At 39.9% G+C, this 22,338-nt stretch overlaps 1 protein-coding gene across 1 annotated transcript in view; it reads left to right on the forward strand.

Moving 5' to 3' along the window:
* Positions 1–22,338, forward strand: part of SOAT1 (sterol O-acyltransferase 1) — a 67,401-nt gene that overhangs the window by 34,048 nt on the left and 11,015 nt on the right. The window contains exons 4-10 of the mRNA XM_068985697.1: positions 13,685–13,833; positions 15,209–15,268; positions 16,507–16,614; positions 17,369–17,651; positions 19,284–19,362; positions 21,386–21,467; positions 21,747–21,792. Coding sequence (XP_068841798.1) covers positions 13,685–13,833; positions 15,209–15,268; positions 16,507–16,614; positions 17,369–17,651; positions 19,284–19,362; positions 21,386–21,467; positions 21,747–21,792 — 807 coding nt within the window. The remainder of the gene's footprint in view (positions 1–13,684; positions 13,834–15,208; positions 15,269–16,506; positions 16,615–17,368; positions 17,652–19,283; positions 19,363–21,385; positions 21,468–21,746; positions 21,793–22,338) is intronic.

Below are 22,338 nucleotides of genomic sequence, written 5' to 3' on the forward strand. Positions count from 1 at the left end.
CAGTTTATTGTGATCCACACAGCCAAAGGCTTTGGCATAGTCAATAAAGCAGAAATAGATGTTTTTCTGGAACTCTCTTGCTTTTTCCATGATCCAACAGTTGTTGGCAATTTGATCTCTGGTTCCTCTGCCTTTTCTAAAACCAGCTTGAACATCAGGAAGTTCACGGTTCATGCATTGCTGAAGCCTGGCGTGGAGAATTTTGAGCATTACTTTACTAGCATGTGAGATGAGTGCAATTGTGTGGTAGTTTGAGCATTCTTTGGCATTGCCTTTCTTTGGAATTGGAATGAAAACTGACCTTTTTGGCAAGAGTAAACGTCGACATTCTAGGAATCAGCAAACTAAAATGGACTGGAATGGGTGAATTTAACTCAGATGACCGTTACATCTACTACTGTGGGCAGGAATCCCTCAGAAGAAATGGGGTAGCTATCATGGTCAACAAAAGAGTCAGAAATGCCGTACTTGGATGCAATCTCAAAAACGACAGAAACGACAGAATGATCTCTGTTCGTCTCCAAGGCAAACCATTCAATATCACAGTTATCCAAGTCTATGCCCCCACCAGTAACGCTGAAGAGTAACACAGGATGGACCCAAATAATTGTGACTTAAACAAGATAGAAATACATTTTCCTCTCATGGGAATGATCTGGAGGTGAGAGTTCCACAGCTGGTGTAGTAACTCTGGTTCCTTCCTCCTCCCTACCTCACCATTTGTAGGCCATGATCCATTTTCTCATTGTCCAAGTGGTTCTAGCCATTTCATCTGAGATTCAAAGAACAGAATTGATGTAGGGAAAGAAATGGGGCGAGGAACAGGTACCAGCTGTCTTTTAAGGAAGTTTTCTGGAGGTTTGGTCAAACCAATTTTGCTTGTATCTCATTGGCAAGAACTTAGTCTCCTGGCCACACCAAGGTGCAGAGGGAGACTGGGAAATTTATTTATTCTGGGATTTAAGTGCCCAGGTAGCAAATAAAGGGTCCTGATACTAAGGAAGGGGGTGGGAAATGATAGATTGAATGGTAACAGTCACTGCAAAAACTGTCTATTGTAGTTCACTACCCCTGGTCTTCTGATCATTTCTTACCTTCTTCTGGCTGTGTAAGTGTGACTACATTCTTCTGTTTCCCTTTCTGCCTCTTCTTATTTTATTTAAATACATAAATGTGTGAGTCTTTAGTCTACTTGGAACCTTGAGAAAGTTCATTGTTCTTTATGATTTCATCACTTATTTACAAAATGAAGAAATGTCCCTCCCATATACTGCCTTTGGGAATGTTCAGTTCTGTGAACAACACATACTTGGTCCCTTGGTCTGTCAGGTACTACGTTAGGAGCTGAGATTTTGGAGAAGTCATTTCTCATGCTAGCTGATAATACTACATATAAAATAGATAAGCAAGAGGAGCAACAACTGAATTAGATGCCTTTAAAGTGTTCATTGAAAGCTAAAAAGTGAGGTTACTGTTAGTTGGTATTTGTGATAAGAAATTATGTGATGTTAGAGCTCTGTTGAAAAAATTACAGGTGATGGTTACTCTGTTTTGTAGTTAATGAGAATCCAAAATATCAAAATTAGTAATGTTCTGCATATCACCGATTGAGGTATTTTCTTTTCGAATATTTGTTTTCTTTTTTGGTGCCAAAGAAAAATCAGTGGCATATTAAGAAAAAAGAAAGCACAAGGTTTAACAGATTTTATTTTAATGTTGTGATACCATATGACAACAGGAGGATTGTTTTAAGAACAGGAGGAATGTATTTTCTCTATGTAGGTTTTTTTTTCTGATTGTAGAAGTAGTATAGGCTCAATGTAGAAAATTTATACGAGACAAAGTATAAAAAGGAAACAACCCATATACCCATCACTTGGAAATAATATTTTGGTTTATTTCCTCCCAGTAATTTGTTTTCCTTCTTGTATTGTACATGCAGATCCAAGTAGACACATGTAGGCATTTGTGTCATAGATACACTGGCAAAATCAACATCAATGTATATAATCAGTTTGTGTATTTTTCTTAACATCATTTTGTGGGCTTTTTGTGTGTGTGTGTGTTAAAATGTTCTTTGAAAATGTGATTTAAAAAATGATTTCATGATAGTCATTTGTATGGATACATCATTTGGTAACTACTGGGGATGTAGTTTTACTCCTTTCTGATTTTCTGGCGTTTAGTAATGGCTAATGAAGTGAAGGAGGTAGGCAGTGATGGTGAGAAGCAGTACAGTATACTATTTGGATGGTTAAGATGAGGGAGCTGCCTCAGTAGATTGGGGTTAAAACGTGTGTTTCAGGTCAGTTTGGGCTGATAACAACGTGATATCAAGAATATTAGAGTCTAGCTTAAGTTGGGAGATAGCCCGGGATGAATTTCATTTTAAACAAAAAGGGATTAAAATTCAGAGCTCTGATTTCATTAGTTCCTGGTTTATCTTGAACTTTGGCTTCCTTATTAAGGACTGTGTAATAGTTATACTCAAGACTTTTTTTTTTTTTTCCTTTGGAGGAGGAATTTATTACAATGCACTGCTTAGGACTGTAAACTTCTGCTAAACAACACCTTTTTACTGTATTACCTGTCATTTTCAGGCTACATGTACGTACATCATTGACTTTTTAGGTTTTACTTTTTTGACTTACATTAATCATATAGAAAATATTTTATATAAAGTATGGTGGAAAGCAGTATAATGTAATGTGAACTTAGGTCATAGACTGGAGTTCTGATCCTAGTTCTGTAGCCTACAAGTGGTGACCTTGGGTAAGTCACATCACTTGACTTGTTCAAGCTTAGATCTCTCATGTGTAAAATAGGCATTCTGTTACATACTTCAGAAATTGTTTTAAGACTAGAAATAATACATAAAAGCCCCTTAAAAAGTATCTAGCATAAAGCAGTCATTTAATTAATAACAGGCATTGCGGGCAATAATAACGATTTTTACTCCCTTCCACTTAATAGTTTCCACAAAGAAGTCAGGGCTATGTATTATTATTTTTAGTATCTACTTTCTGCTTTAGGTTAATAATAGACATTGAATAAAGTGAGCTGTTGTATGAGTAAGAGTTTTGGTGGCAGGAGTTGATTTCAAAAACTGTTAGGAAATGTGTTTATCACCTATTGTCTTGGCAGTTGCTTTGCTAGGAGCTGGCTGTACAGTGGTTAACAAATGGACATAGTTTTAAAGCCAAGTGGGGAAGGTACACATTTAAGTGCAGTGATGGAAAAGAATAAGATGCAGTAACTTTAGAGTGAATTGTCAGGGGAGACCTCTCTTGGAGAGTCAATTTAAACACTGTATTAACCTAATTTATTGTGTTACCGGCTTTGCCTGAAATGGTCAGGTTTCTGGTTCCATGCCACTGTGAAGTTAAAAGATTCTCTATGCAAAGCCAGGCAGTGAATCAGAGAAACAAGTAATTCATGAACTAGTGATATGACCTTATGGAGTCAGAGTATAATTTATTTTTATATTTCTTACTTACTAAGTTACCATTTTATTAGAAAAGGATATAATAACTCAGGAACAGCCAGGTGGGAGAGATGCACAGGGCAAATATGGGGAAGGGACGCAGAGCTTCCATGCCCTCTGAGGGTGCCATCCTCCCGGCATTGTAATATGTTCACCAGCCCAGAAGCTCAAGAATACAATATTTTGTGCTCTGTGCTCAGAGTATATATTTTTACTTGCTGTTTTCTTTCTCTCAGCCTACTCTTTTTTTCATGCCTCTGTAACCGTTACTTTACCCTACTCTTTTCTCATTTTAAGATTCAGTCCAAAGTAACCTCTGTTTAGAAGGCTTTTTATTGTAGAAGCGTTCTTCTTCTAAAGTGTAAATCTGAATATGTTTGTAAACCTTGTGCTTATTAAAAAATCATGGTTTCTAGTTGTCCTTAGAATAAAATGAAAAATCCTTAAAATAAGTGAATTCTCTGGCAGTCCAGTGGTTAGCACCTCTCACTTTTCACTGCTGAGGGTGCGGATTTGATCCCTGGTTGGGGAACTAAGATACCACAGGCCTCGTGGTGTGGCCAAGAATAAAGTCTTAAAAGGCTTAAAGGTCTGTCATGAAGGAGACCCTGTTTGCTTCTCCAGCTTCATCTCTGATCACTAGTGCGTGTCTTTACTGTGTTCTAACAGTAGGGTCTTTGTTTCATGGTGGTTGTTCCAGATTATTAAAATCTTAGAGGTTGTCTTCATGAGCCGCTTGTTTTAAAAAATGAGGTTCTTTGATAGATTAGAAAAGCAAGGTGCTTAAATAGTTTCTAGTTAATGGTCTGCCTCCTTCCATCATCCTTCTGTCTATCTGTTGTGCTGGGACAATCATAGTACGTGGCTGGCTGAAATGACTGTTAATAGGGATGAGATTGAGAAGATAAATTAGAAAGCCTATAACCTTCAGTCTCCTTTTCAGATTATTGATAGACATTTTTAGATTTATTGTGGTCACGTTTTGAAATGCCTATTAAAACCAATTTCGTATAATAGAAGAACTCAGAAGAAGGCTGAAGTGAAACACTCCTTGTTCTATGTTTTTCTGTATTCCCTCTTACAAAAGGAATGACAGATAAGCAGTCACTCTTTATTTTTCATCAGTACTTGGATATGTGAAAGAAGGAGGCTAAAGAAACTTAATAGTGTCAACAATAGAGTTCTTCCTTATGTCCCAGTGGCAGCAGCTTCTATCAACTTTAATTCCTCAGAGAAAGAGGACAAAGCTATTGTTGATGAAAAAAATGGAAAAGTCCTGTTAAAAAAGAAATGAAAACTTTTATTCGAGCCAAATTGAGGATTATAACCTGGGAACAGCCTCTCAGAAAGTTCTAAGAATAAGAACCGTTCCACCTATGAGAGGTCATAGATAGTTACATTTTGAGTCAGAGGCTATGCATTAAATGACATTATTGACAGCTTACACAATCCCCATGGAAACTATGGGTCATTGGGGGCCTTTACAAGATTAAGAGGGAATGTTATCTCTGAAGGAATTGTGACCCTGGAGGAGATTAGGAAGGTATGTTATCTCCTAAGGAGGTCAGATTAATGCAGTTGCATAATATATGCTAAAGGGGAAGGAGGAGGTTTGGACAGACAGAGAAAAAACTTGTTTGTCTTGTCTTGCCATAAAATATTTTATGTCATCAGCATTAAGAAATGGCCTTTATTAAATCCAAGTTTATGTGCCTGGTACACTATGAAACCAAACAAACTGAAATGTTAGAGTTTAGAGCGGAGAAAGGTTTATTGCGAGGACCAAGCAGGTGTTACTCAAAAACCTGGGTTCACTCCCTGGTGAGTGAGTGTTGAACCAAAAGACACAACCAGGGCAAAGAACGGGAGAGTGATTTATTACTTGGAAAACTCTGGGGGGGTCTTTCCCAAAACAGTGTCTCTCCAACAGTGAAATTTGGAAAGTCTTAACCTAAGGGTACATGCTGGAGAAGGCAGTGGCACCCCACTCCAGTACTCTTGCCTGGAAAATCCCATGGATGGAGGAGCCTGGTGGGCCGCAGTCCATGGGGTTGCTAAGAGTCGGACACGACTGAGTGACTTCACTTTCACTTTTCACTCATGCATTGGAGAAGGAAATGGCAACCCACTCCAGTGTTCTTGCCTGGAGAATCCCAGGGACAGGGGAGCCTCGTGGGCTGCCGTCTATGGGGTCCCACAGAGTCGGACACGACTGAAGCGACTTAGCAGCAGCAGCAGCAAGGGTGCATTCAGACTCATGAAGGGGCTTGAGCTGAAGAAAATTCAGCGTAAAATTGGGCCAGAGGTCAATAGAAGCTTTAGTTGATTGGAGATCAACATCATGATTCCAGCTTCCATCTTGGTGAGGACCTTAGTTCCTGCTGAACTGGAATATTTATTATGTATCCCTTGAGGAGGAACTAGGATTGATTAATCGCTGAACTATTGTTTTTTGACTCTTTTTTCCTTTGTTCCATGCATTCCCTTACTTCCCTTAATATCTTTAATTACTGAGACCTGTTCAAAGGCAAGCATTGTCACCAGGCTTAGATCACAAAATTTATTAAGGCCAAAAATGGCTTCTCTTTTGTCAAGAAAACCATGTCTAGTTTTCTTTCTCTGGGGATTCTCTACCGTACCTGCCTGCACAAGGAGAATGTGTGGCTCATGCTCAAAAGACCTGAACTCCTGGTGGTTTTCAGGGAAGAATTTTTAAAGGCAACTTTTGGGGTGACAGGGAGATAACTATAGAGTGTGTAACTTTCTTCTGATTGATTGGTAAAGAGGTAACATGGTGCTATTCTAGGAATCTCAAATCAGCAACCTTCTGGTTGGACCAGTCTGCACTGTGAGCCTAAAGTTACCATCTTCCACCTGGAATTGTTCCTGAAGAACAATTTGAAGATAGGTATCAGTTAGTTAAGTGTTGAATAGTAGCAGAAGTGTTAGTCATTCAGTTATGTCTGACTCTTTGTGACCCCACGGACTGTAGCCTCCCCAGGCTCCTTTGTCCATGGAATTCTTCAGGCAAGAATACTGGAGCGGGTAGCCATTCCCTTCCCTGAGGGATCTCCCCGACCCAGGGATCAAACCTAGGTCTCCCACACTGCTGGCAGATTGTTTACCATCTGAGCCATTGTATTACTCCTCAGTATATCCCTTGAGGAGGAACCAGGATTCTGTTTTAGTGTTGAACTGTGTATCTTGACTGCTTTTTCTTTGTTTCTGCATTGTTGTTGTTCAGCTGTTCAGTCGTGTCCAACTTTTTGCGACCCCTTGGATTGCAGCACTCCAGGCTTCCCTGTCCTCCACTATGTCCCGGAGCTTGCTCAAACTCATGTCCACTGAGTCGGTGATGCCATCCAACCATCTCGTCCTCTGTCATCCCTTCTCCTCCTGCCTTCAGTCTTTCCCAGCATCAAGGTCTTTTCTAATGAGTTGGCTCTTTGCATCAGGTGGCCAAAGTATTGAAGCTTCAGCATCAGTCCTTCTAATTAATATTCAGGGTTGATTTCCTTTAGAATGGACTGGTTGGATCTCCTTGCAGTCCAAGGGACTCTCAAGAGTCTTCTCCCACACCACAGTTCAAAAGCACCAGTTTTTCAACGTTTAGCTTTCTTTATGATCCAACTCTCACATTCATACATGATGACTGGAAAAACCATAGTTTGTACAGACCTTTGTTGGCAAAGTAATGTCTCTGCTTTATGATATGCTGTCTAGGTTGATCATAGCTTTTCTTCCAAGGAGCAAACATCTTTTAATTTGTGTGTTTCTGCATTAGTAACATCTAATTAGTATGAATCCGTTCTTTGGAATGGCAGGGAAGGTTTAGGAAGCTCAAATCTTTTTCCTGCAGACAAGAAATAGGGAACACAGAAAGGCTTTTATACCTGGAAGGGCCCCACAGGGTCCTGCTCAGTTTCACTTCCACTGAAAGAGTTAACTCAAAATGTAAAAGTGCATTAAGTTTGTTTCAGGAACCTTATTCAGGGGCCCTGAATCCCAGGACATAGTCTCTCAGTGACTGTTAGGGGAGTGTTCAAAAGAAGCAGGTGAGAAGTCAGGAGATCTGTATATATATATATGTGATTTTTGCCTGGAAAAAACATACAGTCAAGCATAGAAAGATTACTGCCAATCAGCTTACTGTCTAGGAGTCTGTATATCCAAAGCACAGAGTTTTTCTCCATTCTGAATTCCCCTGGGGGTAGCGGGGGGATGTGGATGGGGAGACTGCACGGCCTGTGGCTTGATCCTTATAGAACTGGAATGGTGGGCAGCATTCTTTGTTTACAGTAGAGGTTTTGGAGTATGAGGGGAAAAGGAAGGTGATCGAGAATGGTCTGATTGCCGAGGAGGGTGAGGATAAGGAGATTGCTGTAGCCTTTGGAAATTGCAAGTTTTTTGGCACGTGTGGCAACAGCTAATCTGTGGGTGAGACGTGACTAAGGAGCAGGAAGAGTTCGTGCCTTGAGAAGCTGACTGAGTATGTTTAAGTTGAGTTGGGTACATTAAGACCTGATTTCAGCAGCTTTTACTGATATCTTTGTAACACACATTATGTTCTTCCCCCTCCACCCACCCAATGCTACTTGACCCAGTACTTAATTGAGAAAGGTACTGATTCCAGGGTATGAGGAATCTAGTGAAAAGAAATGGCTTGATTCCCCATTACCACATCTCAGGATCCCAGGCTTTTCTTTGTAATGCTGAGTAAGATTTCAGTGAACTGATATGAGTAGGGTTGTAAAGTGTTAAGACCTTAAATGGTTTAGCCCCTCTCCTGCCACCCTCCCCTTCTTTTCTGACCTCAACTCTTACCACTCTTTTGCTTCAACTGTGATGTCCTATTTCCTTGCTATTTCTCAAACACTTCAAGGGTGTTCCTGCCTCAGGCCTTTTTACGTGTGTGCTTTTTTCTTTCTGGTTCTTTTCCCACATATAAATCAACTAACTTGCGCTTTTACTTCGTACAGATCTTCTCAAATGTCATCGTAATCTTTGAGGCTTTCCCTGACCTCTGAAAAATGACACCCTCTTTCCCTGCTGCTGCTGCTGCTGCTAAGTCGCTTCAGTCGTGTCCGACTCTGTGCAACCCCATAGACGGCAGCCCACCAGGCTCCCCTGTCCCTGGGATTCTCCAGGCAAGAACACTGGAGTGGGTTGCCATTTCCTTCTCCAGTGCATGAAAGTGAAAAGTGAAAGTGAAGTTGCTCAGTCTTGCCTGACTCCTAGCAACCCCATGGACTGCAGCCTCCTCCGTCCATGGGATTTTCCAGGCAAGAGTACTGGAGTGGGTTGCCATTGCCTTCTCCCCTGTTTCCCTGAGTCCCTCTTTATTTCTTGCCTTAACACCATCTGGGATCCTGTATGTCCTGTTCACCCTTATTGGGATTTTAAGTTCCGTGAGGACAGGGACTAGGTTTTGTTCATTGTCATATCTCACCAGTGCTATAAACAGTGCCACAACAGTGCCCAGAACTGTCCCTAGCACTTAGTGGAACGAATGAATTCTCTCCTTTCTTCTCTTTCAGTATATTTCTACATTGGACAACATTTTTGTAGTTGGAGAAAACCCTTGATGTATTAAGCAATTCAGTTCTTTTAGGTTAGTGCAAAAGCATTAATAGAGTTTACTAAGAAAAGAACCTTTTTTTTTTTGAGTGCCGCTTTTTTGGGTGTTTTGTTTTTGGTTGGGAAAGCATCATACCTATTGAAAAATTTCAGAATGAAGAGGGGCATGTAATTGAAATGAAACAAGCAAGAGAAAGTAAAAATACTATTTGAATAGCCTTAATGTGAACAAGTAATTTTATAAAACTCTTTATTTCTTCCAGGGGACAGAGGTTCTCTATGTTTTGTCCTTAAAACTCTAGCAGGAAGGGGAACCCTTTCTAGGGCCCGAGAATGTCTAACACTGGGAGGGGAATTGTCTTGAGAAGACACACGTGCTGACAAAGCAAGAGACTTTGTTGGGAAGGAGCACCGGGTGGAGAGTGGGAGAGTGAGGGAGCCCAGGAGGACTGCCCTGCCGCGTGGCTCGTGGCCTCAGGTTTCATGGGGTGGGATCAGTTTCCAGGTTGTCTCTGACTCAGGGTCCTTCCTGGTGGTACAGGTAACACTCAGCCAGGATGCATTCTGGGAGGTTGGTAGGACATATGGACTGGCACCTCCTTTCTCTTTGTGACCTTTCCTGAATTTTTCTGTTTGGTAGTATTAGATTGGTGCAGAAGTAATTGCGGTTTTGCATTGTTGAACTTTGCCATTTGATATTGGAATACATTCTTAAGTAAATGTGGTTGTGTTGTACATTATTTTAATGTGCATTTCTTGCTTTTTTTTTTAAACTAATGACTTATTAGTTGCTGTGTATTTTATATTTATTTTAGACTAGGAAATGATGTTAGACAAAATACAAATTTGAGCAATTTTGTTACTGGAGTTCAGAATGGGTCATAAGAATCAGAGACAACTCACAATATCAACAACACATTTAGCTCAGGAACTGCTAATGAATGTACAATGCAGTGGTGGTTCAAGAAGTTTTGCAAAGGAGTTGAGAGCCTTGAAGATGAAGATTGCAGTGGCTGGCCATCGGAAATGAAAATGACCAATTGAGAACCGTCATCGAAGCTGATCCTCTTAAAACTACACAAGAAGTTGCCAAAGAACTCAACGTCACCCTCAACCATTCTTTGGTCCTTCCGCATTTGAAGCAAATTGGAGATATGTGAAAAAGCTCGAAAAGTTTTTGCCTAATGAGCTGACCACAAATCAAAAATATTGTCGGCTCAGTGATTGGACCAGAAGAAGCTTCCAAGTGCTTGCCAAAGCCAAACTTGCCCCCAAAAATGTCACGGTCACTGTTGGGTAGTCTGCTGCTGGTCTGATCCACTGCAACTTTCTGAATTCCAGCAAAACCATTACATCTGACAAGTATGCTCAGCAGATCAATGAAATGCACCAAAAACTGCAACACCTCCTGCCAGCATTGGTCAACAGAAAGGGCCTGATTCTTCTCCACGGCAACACCCATGTCACACAGCCAACACTTCAGAAGTTGAACTAATTGGGCTACAAAGTTTTGTCTCATCCACCATATTCACCTAACCTCTTACCAACTGACTACCACTTCTTCAAGCATCTGAACAGCTTTTTGCAGGGAAAACACTTCTACAACCAGCAGGAGACAGAAAATGCTTTCCAAGAGTTCACTGAATCCTGAAGCACAGATTTTTACGCTACAGGAATAAACAAACTTTTCTCATTGGCAAAAGTGTGTTGATTGTAATGGTTCCTACTTTGATAATAAAGATGTGATTGAGCCTAGTTATAATGATTTAATGTGGTAAGTTTTCATAGGTGGCTCAAATGGTAAAGTGACTGTCTGCAATGCAGGAGACCCGAGTTCTATCCCTGGGTGGGGAAGATCCCCTGGAGAAGGAAACGGCAACCCACTCCAGTACTCTTGCCTGGAAAATTCCATGGACCGAGGAGCCTGGTAGGCTACAGTTCATGGGATCGCAAAGAGTCGGACACGACTGAGTGACTTCACTTTCTCACTTTCTCGTGGCCTGTGGGATCTTAGTTCGCTGACCAAGAATGCCCAGGAATTGAGCCCTTGCCCCTTGCAGTGGAAGCAGAGTCTTCACCACTGGACCACCAGGGAAGTCCCTGCACTCTTGTTTCTTCAGTGCCCCTCCCTTGTTTCTGGATTCCATTCCTTCGATGATTAGCCGCTGTTTGAACCTGTGTAAGGAAGGTCAGGGAGGCTGAATGAAGCCTATTTCCTTCAAGCAAGAAACTAGGACACAGAAAGACTTGTGCCCAGGAGCCTCATAGGATCCTGCTCAGTTTCACTGTCCTGAGGGCTGGGATTTCAGTGTATTCTCACTGCCCAAGACCTCTCTCACCTCCCCCCTATGCAAACATTTGAGAACTCTGGGACAAAGTAGTTTGAAAAGCTTTCACATAGTTTCATTAGATACATTAATATTTTAAGGCTTTGCTTTTAAAGGATGTGGTCAAACCGTTAAGAGTCCAGGACTTTCCTGATGGTCCAGTGGTTAAGAATCCACCCTGCAGTACAGGGCACGTGGGTTTGATCCGTGGTTGGGAAACTAAGATCCCACATGCCATGGAGCAGCTAAGCCAGTGCTCCTCAACTGCTGAGCCCATGTGCCCCAACTAGATAGTCCATGTGCCACAATGACAGATCCTGCACAATGCAAGGAAGAAGGTCCTGTGCGCTACAGCCGGGATCCCGTGCAGCCAAATAAATATTAAAACCAAATCAAAACAATCCGGAAAGCAAAAACAGAATCCAGAAAAAAGGCTATTTCAGATATTTTCAGTTCAGTTCAGTTGCTCAGTCGTGTCCGACTCTTTGTGACCCCATGAATCGCAGCACGCCAGGCCTCCCTGTCTATCACCATCTCCCGGAGTTCACTCAAACTCATGTCCATCCAGTCGGTGATGCCATCCAGCCATCTCATCCTCGGTCGTCCCCTGCTCCTCCTGCCCCCAATCCCTCCCAGCATCAGAGTCTTTTCCAATGAGTCAGTTCTTCTCATGAGGTGGCCAAAGTACTGGAGTTTCAGCTTTAGCATCATTCCTTCCAAAGAACACCCAGGGCTGATCTCCTTCAGAATGGACTGGTTGGATCTCCTTGCAGTCCAAGGGATTCTCAAGAGTCTTCTCCAACACCACAGTTCAAAAGCATCAATTCTTTGGCACTCAGCTTTCTTCGCAGTCCAACTCTCACATTCATACATGACCACTGGAAAAACATAGCCTTGACTAGATGGACCTTTGTCGGCAAAGTAATGTCTCTGCTTTTGAATGTGCTATCTAGGTTGGTCATAACTTTCCTTCCAAGGAGTGTCTTTTAATTTCATGGCTGCAATCACCATCTGCAGTGATTTTGGAGCCCCAAAAGATAAAGTCTGACACTGTTTCCACTGTTTGCCCATCTATTTCCCATGAAGTGATGGGACCAGATGCCATGATCTTCATTTTCTGAATGTTGAGCTTTAAGCCAACTTTTTCACTCTCCTCTTTCACTTTCATCAAGAGGCTTTTTAGTTCCTCTTCACTTTCTACCATAAGGGTGGTGTCATCTGCATATCTGAGGTGATTGATATTTCTCCTGGCAATCTTGATTCCAGCTTGTGCTTCTTCCAGCCCAGTTTTCTCATGATGTACTCTGCATATAAGTTAAATAAGCATGGTAACAATATACAGCCTTGATGTACTCCTTTTCCTATTTGGAACCAGTCTGTTGTTCCATGTCCAGTTCTAACTGTTGCTTCCTGACCTGCATATAGGTTTCTCAAGAGGCAGGTCAGGTGGTCTGGTATTCCCATCTCTTTCAGAATTTTCCAGTTTATTGTGATCCACACAGTCAAAGGCTTAGGTTCAACCTAACTAATATAATTAGAAGGGAGAGCTTTTTTTTTTCTTGAAGAAATTAGTAAGTAATACTTTGTTTTTCTTTGTATAGGTGAGTCCTGCCAGTTTAAAAATACCACAATTTACAATTTGAGCATCCACAGTAGGTGGCCTCTTGTAACTTGAAGAAATTTTTTTGGCTAGTGCTTTTTGAAAACTGAATTTGTAAGTTTTGACGTGTTAAAATGTAAAACAATTCTGTTATAAATGTATATGTTATAGAGTAGATAAATATATAGCTATGGAGGTAGGAGTAAATATTGTATGAATGTTGGTATCATACAGTAAAGACATGACTTATAAACACTGGGTACTTGGTGCTGAAGGGGTTGCTTGAAAAGAAGGGGACTTAAAATTGTATAATGGTGACATAATATTGATTTTTACTTTGTTTTCCATATAAAAATTTGAAGAGAAGAAAATACTGTTATTTTTAGCATTTCTGTCATTTTGGTTTTATATGTAATTCAGAGGAGTTCATTTAGTTGACATAAATCATCATGTTGCTTTTTCAGTAGCAGTTTCTGAAACTACAGGTCAGATGTATATAGAAATCACTTTTCTGTTTTTACTCCTGTGAAGTCACTTAACGTGGATGTCTTTTCATAGGGAACCAGGTTGGAGAACTAAGATCCCGCATCCTGTCCCGGACAGCCAAAAAAAAACCAACCAGAGAACCCTTTAAAAAATGTTAACAGCTCATAAACTAGTTAGTTCTTAATGGTTTTCTTTGTCTTAAAATTCTAGGAATTGAAGCCCTTTTTTATGAAGGAAGTTGGCAGTCACTTTGATGATTTTGTGACCAATCTCATCGAAAGATCCACATCATTAGACAATGGTGGTTGTGCTCTCACGTCCTTTTCTATTTTTGAAGGAGACAACAACCACAGAGCTAAGTAAGTACAAATAGTTTCTTTTAATGCTCACATATAGGCTAGTACAGCTCAGTGGGTAAAATGCCTGGGTTCACACCCTAGCATCACCTTTTATTAGCTGTATATTGCTGTTTTAACCTCTTTTAACCCACTGAAGGGTGGGTTTCTTCATCTTACTGTGTGGATTATAACAAACAGCATACCTCATTTAAGACTATGCTGACTCATAAAATAACATGGCCAATGCTTGTTGAAATCTTTACCTTTAAACGATACAGTGACCCTGTGAGGCAGATGTTATAACTGTCTGCATATTACAAATTTGGGAATCTGAAGCACAGAGCAGTTAAATGTCCAAGATAACACAGTGGGAATTGGAACCCAGAGTCTGTCTCCAGCGTCAGTGCTCTTCCCTATGTCATAATCCTGCCACCCTATCGTGCTCTGTACAGTACTTGTAATAAAGTACAATGCAAGTAGTTATTCTTATTGGTCAGCCATCCGGAGCCTTAGAGGGAAGGGAGAGCTGCCAAAGGCCAGTGTGTGCTAATGGGCCATTTTGTGCTTTCCTTGGTTTTATGCCTTGTTGGTCTCTTGACAGTCTGCTGTTCTGGAGAACAGTTTTGATCAGGAGAGTCACCAGAAGTGCTAGCGGTACTACAAGAAACCTTGAAGAAGATCATAGAGATAGATGTTAAAATGGGAGGCTTTAGTAACTGGAGGCACTTTTTTAGATCATGAGGCTGTTGGGGATTGTTGGAAGACCTTAGGAGTTGTTGTTGTGAAAGTTGTGTCCGACTCTTTGTGACCCCCTGGACTATACAGTCCATGGAATTCTCCAGGCCAGAATACTGGAGTGGGTAACCTTTCCCTTCTCCAGGGGATCTTCCCAACCCAGGGATCAAACCCTGGTCTCCCTCATTGTAGGCGGGTTCTTTACCAGCTGAGGCACAAGGGATCATGTATATCAGTGCTGTTTTGGAGGACAGATCAATAATAGTATGTGAACTGAGTAAAGTATGACTGGAGTCTTGTCCTTAGGAATATTTAGGAGAAGGAAGAGTGGTTGTCAACCTGTCATTCCAGGAATGCATCTATCTCCATAGGGTGGCCGCGCATTTCCAGGAGGCTTAAGTGCTGCTCTGGTTAGGTTTGCCTAACATCTCTTCCTTCATAATCAGATGTATCTGCACCTACCTCATAGCATTGTTCAGAAGGAGCAAATGCGTTAACATGCATAAAACCCTAACACAGTACCTGGATCATAGTGAGAAGGCAGTTAGTTAATATTACAAGCTATAGTTGGTAGTATTTATTCCTTCTCTTTATCCATAGGTTTAAATTTCTTGTAATACTTGAAGTACTCATATTTTATTTTAATTTTTGGTCTTCCCAGAGATCTGAGAGCACCTCCGGAACATGGGAAGATTTTTGTTATAAGGCGATCTGTCTTAGAGTAAGTATTTTTAGTTGTTTTGGTTATTTGTTTGAATTTTTAAAAATCAAACTATTCTGATTGTTAGAATCACTGTGTAATCTATGAATGTTTGTTTGTTCTGTGTTCATATAATCCATTAGTTTTGATACTTCTTTTTGTATCTCATGCTCCTCCTTTGATTTTTTTGGTTCTGTGTCTGGTTTCAAAGGAGAAGTTGTATGTGAGAGTGGTTATGGGTCCTCTGATAAATTCCTTGAAGTTGTGCTTCAGAGAATTGATTACCCAAAGAGCTGGAACAAAACTTTCCCAACTAGTTAAATCACTTTTGAGAGAGTATTGCTGCCTTCTTGATACATAAGTTTTTCTTCATCTCTCTTTAGCTAGGCTTTGAGACTTGATAGTTTTCTCAAATTTGCTTATTTTAGAACCCTAGTTGTGCAGATTTTTTTTCCTTAATTAATTATTAATATTTATTTGTTTGGCTGTGCTGGGTTTCAGTTGAGGCACATGGAATCTTTAGTTGCAGCGTACAAACTCTTAGCTGTGGCGTGTGAGATCTAGTTCCCTGACCAGGGATCAAACCCAGACCCCCTGCCTTGGAACCTCGGAGTCTTAGCCACTGGACCACCAGGGAAGCCTCTTTATTTTGTTTATTTTTAATTGAAGGATAATTAAAATATTGTGTTAATTTCTGCCATGTATCAATATGGATCAGTCATAGCAGTTATGTAGATTTTATGGGGGAAAAATAGGCTATGTAGACTAATTGTGGCAACCTCATTTCTGAACTGAAAATTAAAAGTGTATTTTGAGTAGGTAATGAGCATTTCTTTTGAAATGCTCTGTGAGTAGGTAATTATTCATTTCTTTATAAGAATATTGATACTCATTAGTAATATTTCATGATTACTGTTGAGATATTTTTGGAACATGGATTAGGCATCTTCATGCAAAGAGTTGACTCATTGGAAAAGACTCTGATGCTGGGAGGGATTGGGGGCAGGAGGAGAAGGGGACAACCAAGGATGAGATGGCTGGATGGCACCATGGACTCAATGGACGTGAGTCTGAGTGAACTCCGGGAGATGGTGGACAAGGAGGCCTGGCGTGCTGCGATTCATGGGGTCGCAAAGAGTTGGACACGACTGAGTGACTAAACTGAACTGAACTGAACTACTTTGAAGTAAAGTCTTTAATATTTGGTGTTTTAAAATATTGATTAGAAAATATTAATTTTCTTTGAACTGTATTTACAGTGAGCTGTTAGAAGTGGACCACATCAGAACAATATATCACATGTTCATTGCTCTCCTCATTCTCTTCATTCTCAGCACACTTGCAGTAGATTATATTGATGAAGGAAGGTAAGACAGCATACCTGTTCAGTGGATGCATGGGGTGTTGAGAATTTTCCCTGTATTTATATTCTGGGGGGAAAAGAAAGATTCACTTAAATTGCTTCAGAAAATCCCAGAGCAGCTGGTTCAAGAGTGAGATTCCTGTCTCTTGAAAAGTACAACCAAAAAGAATATTAGAAGTTTTATTACTTTTAACTTTTTAAATGATCTGTTTTAATAGACCATATTAGTTGTTTCTAGGTTTCCTTTAGGAAAATTTGGAGAGAATTTTGTGTATATAACATCAGTTTTCTACTGTGGTATGTGTTATATTTTGTTTCTAAAAATAGGGTAGCTTATTGGAATTTAATGTTTGAAATTTGAGATAATGATGTAATGTATATTAGATTTTCAGATTGTACTATTTCTTTCTGAAAAACCATTGTTTGTACATAACTGATTGCTGTTTTCAGGTATTAACTTTGCCATAGACTATTTCAGAGTTTAAAAAAATCCATTAATGTGAGAATCTACTCATTGGGAAATTTTGAGTCTTAGTATTTTAGATATCATATGTTCAAAGACCATATTATCCTATGGCTTTTAGAAAATAAATAAATTGTGAAGTGGAGGCTTAGGAGCACAAATGTTATGTCCATGACTTCTGTTTATTAGTGTTGTTTGCTGAAGTTGAGGGTTTGGGGTCTGAAAGTTTTGAATTTTATGAATAAGTATGTATTAAAAAATCCACTTCTGTATTCTCTGTGTTTTTTCTCCCCAGGCTGGTGCTTGAGTTCAATCTCATGTCTTATGCTTTTGGGAAACTTAGTGTTGCTATGTGGACGTGGTTCACCATGTTCTTATGTACACTTATAGTTCCTTATTTCCTGTTTCAACGCTGGGCCAGAGGCTATCACAGGACTTCTCATCCATTGGCCTATTCTTTCATACACTGCTTCCTTTTTGTAGTCTTCCAGATTGGAGTTCTAGGTTTAGGACCACTTTATGTTGTGTTAGCATATACACTACCACCAGCTTCCCGGTTCATTGTTATACTTGAACAGGTAAGATTTTGAGTGTGCCTAGTGCAATGATTTGCTTAGTTAATAATAATAATTCAGTTACTTTGTTTATTAGTTGGATTAATTTTCATATCTAGTTCTTTAGGCTCTTAATTATAAAATTAAAGTGTTAGCTAGATCATCTTTTAAAATTCGTTCTATCTTCGGTGTTCTCTAATTCTTGATAATTGAAATAAATTGAACTATTCTGAAAAAAAAAATTGAACTATTCTGGATGAATTCAAATTTAGTTCTTGAACATTTTTTGTAGAAGCCATCTAAATTAGAAAATATTTTTGTCATTAAAAACTCTACTTTTAAAGTATCAGATTGATTGTTTGTCATACAACCATCTAAAAGATTTATTTCGCTTGTATGCCCTTCAGAATTTTCTGATTTATATTGGCTATCTATAATGTAACAATGGATTGGTTCAAAATGGGGAAAGGAGTACATCAAGGCTGTATATTGTCACCCTGCTTGTTTAACTTATATACAGAGTACATTATGGAAAATGCCAGGTGGGATGAATCACAAGTTAGAATCCAAATTGCTGGGAAAAATAACAACAACTTCAGATATGCAGATGATGCCACTCTAATGGCAGAAAGTGAAGAGGGACTACACAGCCTCTTGATGAGGGTGAAAGAGGGGAGTGAAAAAGCTGGCTTAAAACTCAGCATTCAAAAAACTGAGTTCATGGCATCTGGTCCCATAATGTCACGGCAAATAGAAGGGGGAAAAGTGGAAGCAGTGACAGATTTTCTTCTCTTGAGCTCCAAAATCACTGCAGGTGGTGAGTACAGCGATGAAGTTAAAAGATTACTTGCTCCTTGGAAGGAAAGCTATGACAAACCTAGACAGCATATTAAAAAGCAGAGACATCACTGCTGACAAAGGTCCATCATGTCAAAGCTATGGTTTTTTTCAGTGGTTCTATACAGATGTGAGAGTTGGACCATAAAGAAGGCTGAGCACTAAAGAATTGATGCTTTCGGACTGTGGTGCTGGAGAAGACACTTGAGAGTCCCTTGGACTACAGGGAAATCAAACCAGTCAATCCGAACAGAAATCAGTCCTGACTATTGATTGGGAAGGATAATGCTGAAGCTTCAATATTTTGTCCATCTGATGTGAAGAGCCAACTCACTGGGAAAGATTGAGGGCAGGAGAAGAAGGCGTCAGATGGTTGTTTCGCATCACTGATTCAATTGGCATGAGTTTGAGCAAACTTCAGGAGATAGTGAAGGACAGGGAAGCCTGGTGTACTGCAGTCCATGGAGTGGCAAAGAGTCCGACATGACGGCCACTGAACAGCAGTAACAGCAGTACTCTGCTTGGTTGTCTGTAATGCTCTGTTTGATAGAACTATTTCAGGAGACTTTCTTTCAACAGGCTTTTAATTTTTCAATTTATAATATACATGTAATAGAGGTGTTAGATGCAAAATAATTTGAGTAATAACATATCCCTCTTGAGAAGTCTTCACTGTTTTAGTCCGTTAAAGTGAGCTTGAGTTGGCATATACAAAATTAATAGCTCTTTATGTGATTATAATCTTGTGTAGTTCAGTGGTTGCTTATAGGAGACAAGACAATGATAGAAAAGTCATCTTTCCTTCCCTCTCCTTTGCAGATTCGTTTTATAATGAAGGCCCACTCATTTGTCAGAGAGAATGTGCCTCGGGTACTCAATTCAGCCGAGAAGAAATCAAGTATGTAATTCCAGAATTCAAAGGATTGTTCATAGGGTATTTCAACCTTTTAGGGTGTTTACTGGGATTGATTGTATATTACATTCTGTAGAGATTATGTTTGGTTTTAAATATAAGGATCCAAAAAACAAAAAACCCGACTTGTTAGGAAGGAGAAATATATCTATGTGTCTATCTATATTTATATATATATATGGTCTGTATTAATTTGGAAGACTTTCTTGCTATTTCCTGATTGTTTCTATTTTACCTTTGTAGCAACCCAAATTTAAAAACACTGATTATTAGACTCTTGCAACTTTGCATTATTTGTGTAGAATGTTTTTTTTTTTTAATTTATTTTATTTGGAGGATAATTACAATATTGTGATGGTTTTTGCCATACATCAGCATGAATTGCCCAGGTATACAAGTGTCCCCTGCATCCTGAACCCCCCTCCCTCTTCCCTCCTCACCCTATCCCTCTGGGTTACCCCAGAGCCCTGGCTTTGGGTGCCCTGCTTCATGCATCAAAGGAGACTGGTAAAATAGATGCCCTGGTCATCTGTTTTACATATGGTAATATACTTGTTTCAATGCTATTCTTTCAAATCATGCCACCCTTGTCTTCTCCCACAGAGTCCAAAAGTCTGTTCTTTACATCTGTGTCTCTTTTGCTGTCTTGCATATAGGATCATCGTTACTGTCTTTCTAAATTTCATATATATGCTTTAATATACAGTATTGGTGTTTCTCTTTCTGACTGACTTCACTCTGTATAACAGGCTCCAGGTTCATCCACCTCATTAGAACTGACTCAGATGCGTTCCAATGGGAAATGAGTAATATCCCATTTTATATGGGATATCTAGGTTGCTTCCGTGTCCTGGCTGTTGTAAACAGTGCTGGAGTGAATATTGGGGTACATGCGTCTTTTTCAATTCTAGTTTCCTCAGTGTGTATGCCCAGCAGTGGGATTGCTGGGTCGTCTGGCAGTTTTGTTTCCGGTTTTTTAAGGAATCTCCACACTGTTCTCCATAGCGGCTGTACCAGTTTGCATTCTCACCAACAGTGTAAGAGGGTTCCCTTTTCTCCACACCCTCTCCAGCATTTGTTGTTTGTAGACTTTTTGATGGTGGCTTTTCTGACTGCTGTGAGATGATACCTCATTGTGGTTTTGATTTGCATTTCTTTAATAATGAGTGATGTTGAGCACCTTTTCATGTGTTTGTTAGCCATCTGTATGTCTTCTTTGGAGAAATGTCTGTTTAGTTCTTTGGCTCACTTTTTGGTTGGGTTGTTTGTTTTTCTGGTGTTGAGCAGTGTGCAGCTGCTTGTATATTTTGGAGATTAATTCTTTTTCAGTTGTTTCGTTTACTATTATTTTCTCCCATTCGGAAGGCTGCCTTTGCACCTTGCTTATAGTTTCCTTCATTGTGCAAACGCTTTTAAGTTTAATTAGGTCCCGTTTGTTTATTGTTTCTATTTCCATCACTCTGGGAGGTGGGTCGTAGAGGATTTTTCTGTGATTTATGTCAGAGAGTGTTCTGCCTATGTAGAATGTTAATAGATCCATTATGTGCTTTATGCCTATGTGCCATCTCCTTCCAAATCAAGGAGTCACAGGAATAACTTAACTTAAAAGGATTAAAAGTGAAGTCACTCAGTTGTGTTCAACTCTTTGCGACCCCATGGACTATAGCCTACCAGTCTCCTCTGTCCATGGAATTTTCCAGGCAAAAGTACTGGAGTGGGTTGTCATTTCCTTCTCTAGAGAATCTTCCTGACCCAGGGATTGAACCCAGGTCTCCCGCATTGCAGGCAGATGGGTTAGCGTCTGAGCCACCAGGGAAGCCCACAGAGGGATTGGTAATATTCAGTTAATTTAGGGATAAGAAGTCATCATTTTGCCAGAGCAAGAGGAAACTTCATGAGCTAAGGAGAGGTAGCTTTTTGTCTTCCCTATTCTGTGCTTATTTTCCCCTTTCAGTTTTGCTGAAAGGAAATGAAGAGCCTCCAGTCTAACATAGTTTCCTTTTTCCAGGCACTGTTCCAGTACCCACAGTCAACCAGTACTTGTATTTCTTGTTTGCTCCTACCCTCATCTACCGTGACAACTATCCCAGGTAATGGCACTAGGAAGCAGAAATGGGATGGCACCAGAATGTGCCAGGAGTAAGGCTGTTAGGTGGGCCAGTTCCTGTAGGAGTACAGAGCAGGACTACTGGCATGGGAAATCCCAAATGGTGATTCTAGCAATCTGATTTGATTGCAGTAATTCTCAACAGACTTAGACATGTATTTCCCATATCAAAAATGATGTTCTGTGTGGGGAAAATACTGTGAGGATCTTTTTTAAAGTTCGGTTATTTATTGAGAAAGTTGTTTTGTTTCTCCCTTTTTAGGACTCCAACTGTAAGATGGGGTTATGTGACTATGCAGTTTGCACAGGTAAGTTTTTTGAAGTGCCTGAGGTTTGTTGGTTGGTAGGAGATGGGGATTTGAATACAATAATAACTTAATATATTTAAAATATTGGTAAATTCATGTCTACCAGGAGCTCTGAAACTCTTACTGAAATCTTTTATGTATATATATGTGTGTGTGTGTGTGTGTGTGTGTGTGTATTTTAATATTGTGGTAAAATCACATAGTGTACAACATACTGTTTTAACCATGTTTAACTGTACAGTTCAGTGGCATCAAGTATATTCACGCTATTGTGCAACTCTCACCATCATCCATGTCTCGAAATTTTTCACCTTCCTAAATTGAAACTCTGTCCCCATTAAACACTAACTCCCCGTCCCCTCTCCTTACCCCAGCCTCAAGCATTTACCAGTGTTCTTTCTGATTCTATGAATTTGACTATTCTAGATATCTTGTGTAAGTGGAAACCCTTCCCAGTACAGTGACTGGTATTTGTTTTGCCAATACATCAAAAGTAATTTTTCTATAATAAATATTTTTATTGTAATTAAAGTAATTTTACGTGGT

Source organism: Capricornis sumatraensis, chromosome 14, assembly GCF_032405125.1.
Source record: "Capricornis sumatraensis isolate serow.1 chromosome 14, serow.2, whole genome shotgun sequence".
In the NCBI taxonomy this organism is placed as follows: domain Eukaryota; kingdom Metazoa; phylum Chordata; class Mammalia; order Artiodactyla; family Bovidae; genus Capricornis; species Capricornis sumatraensis.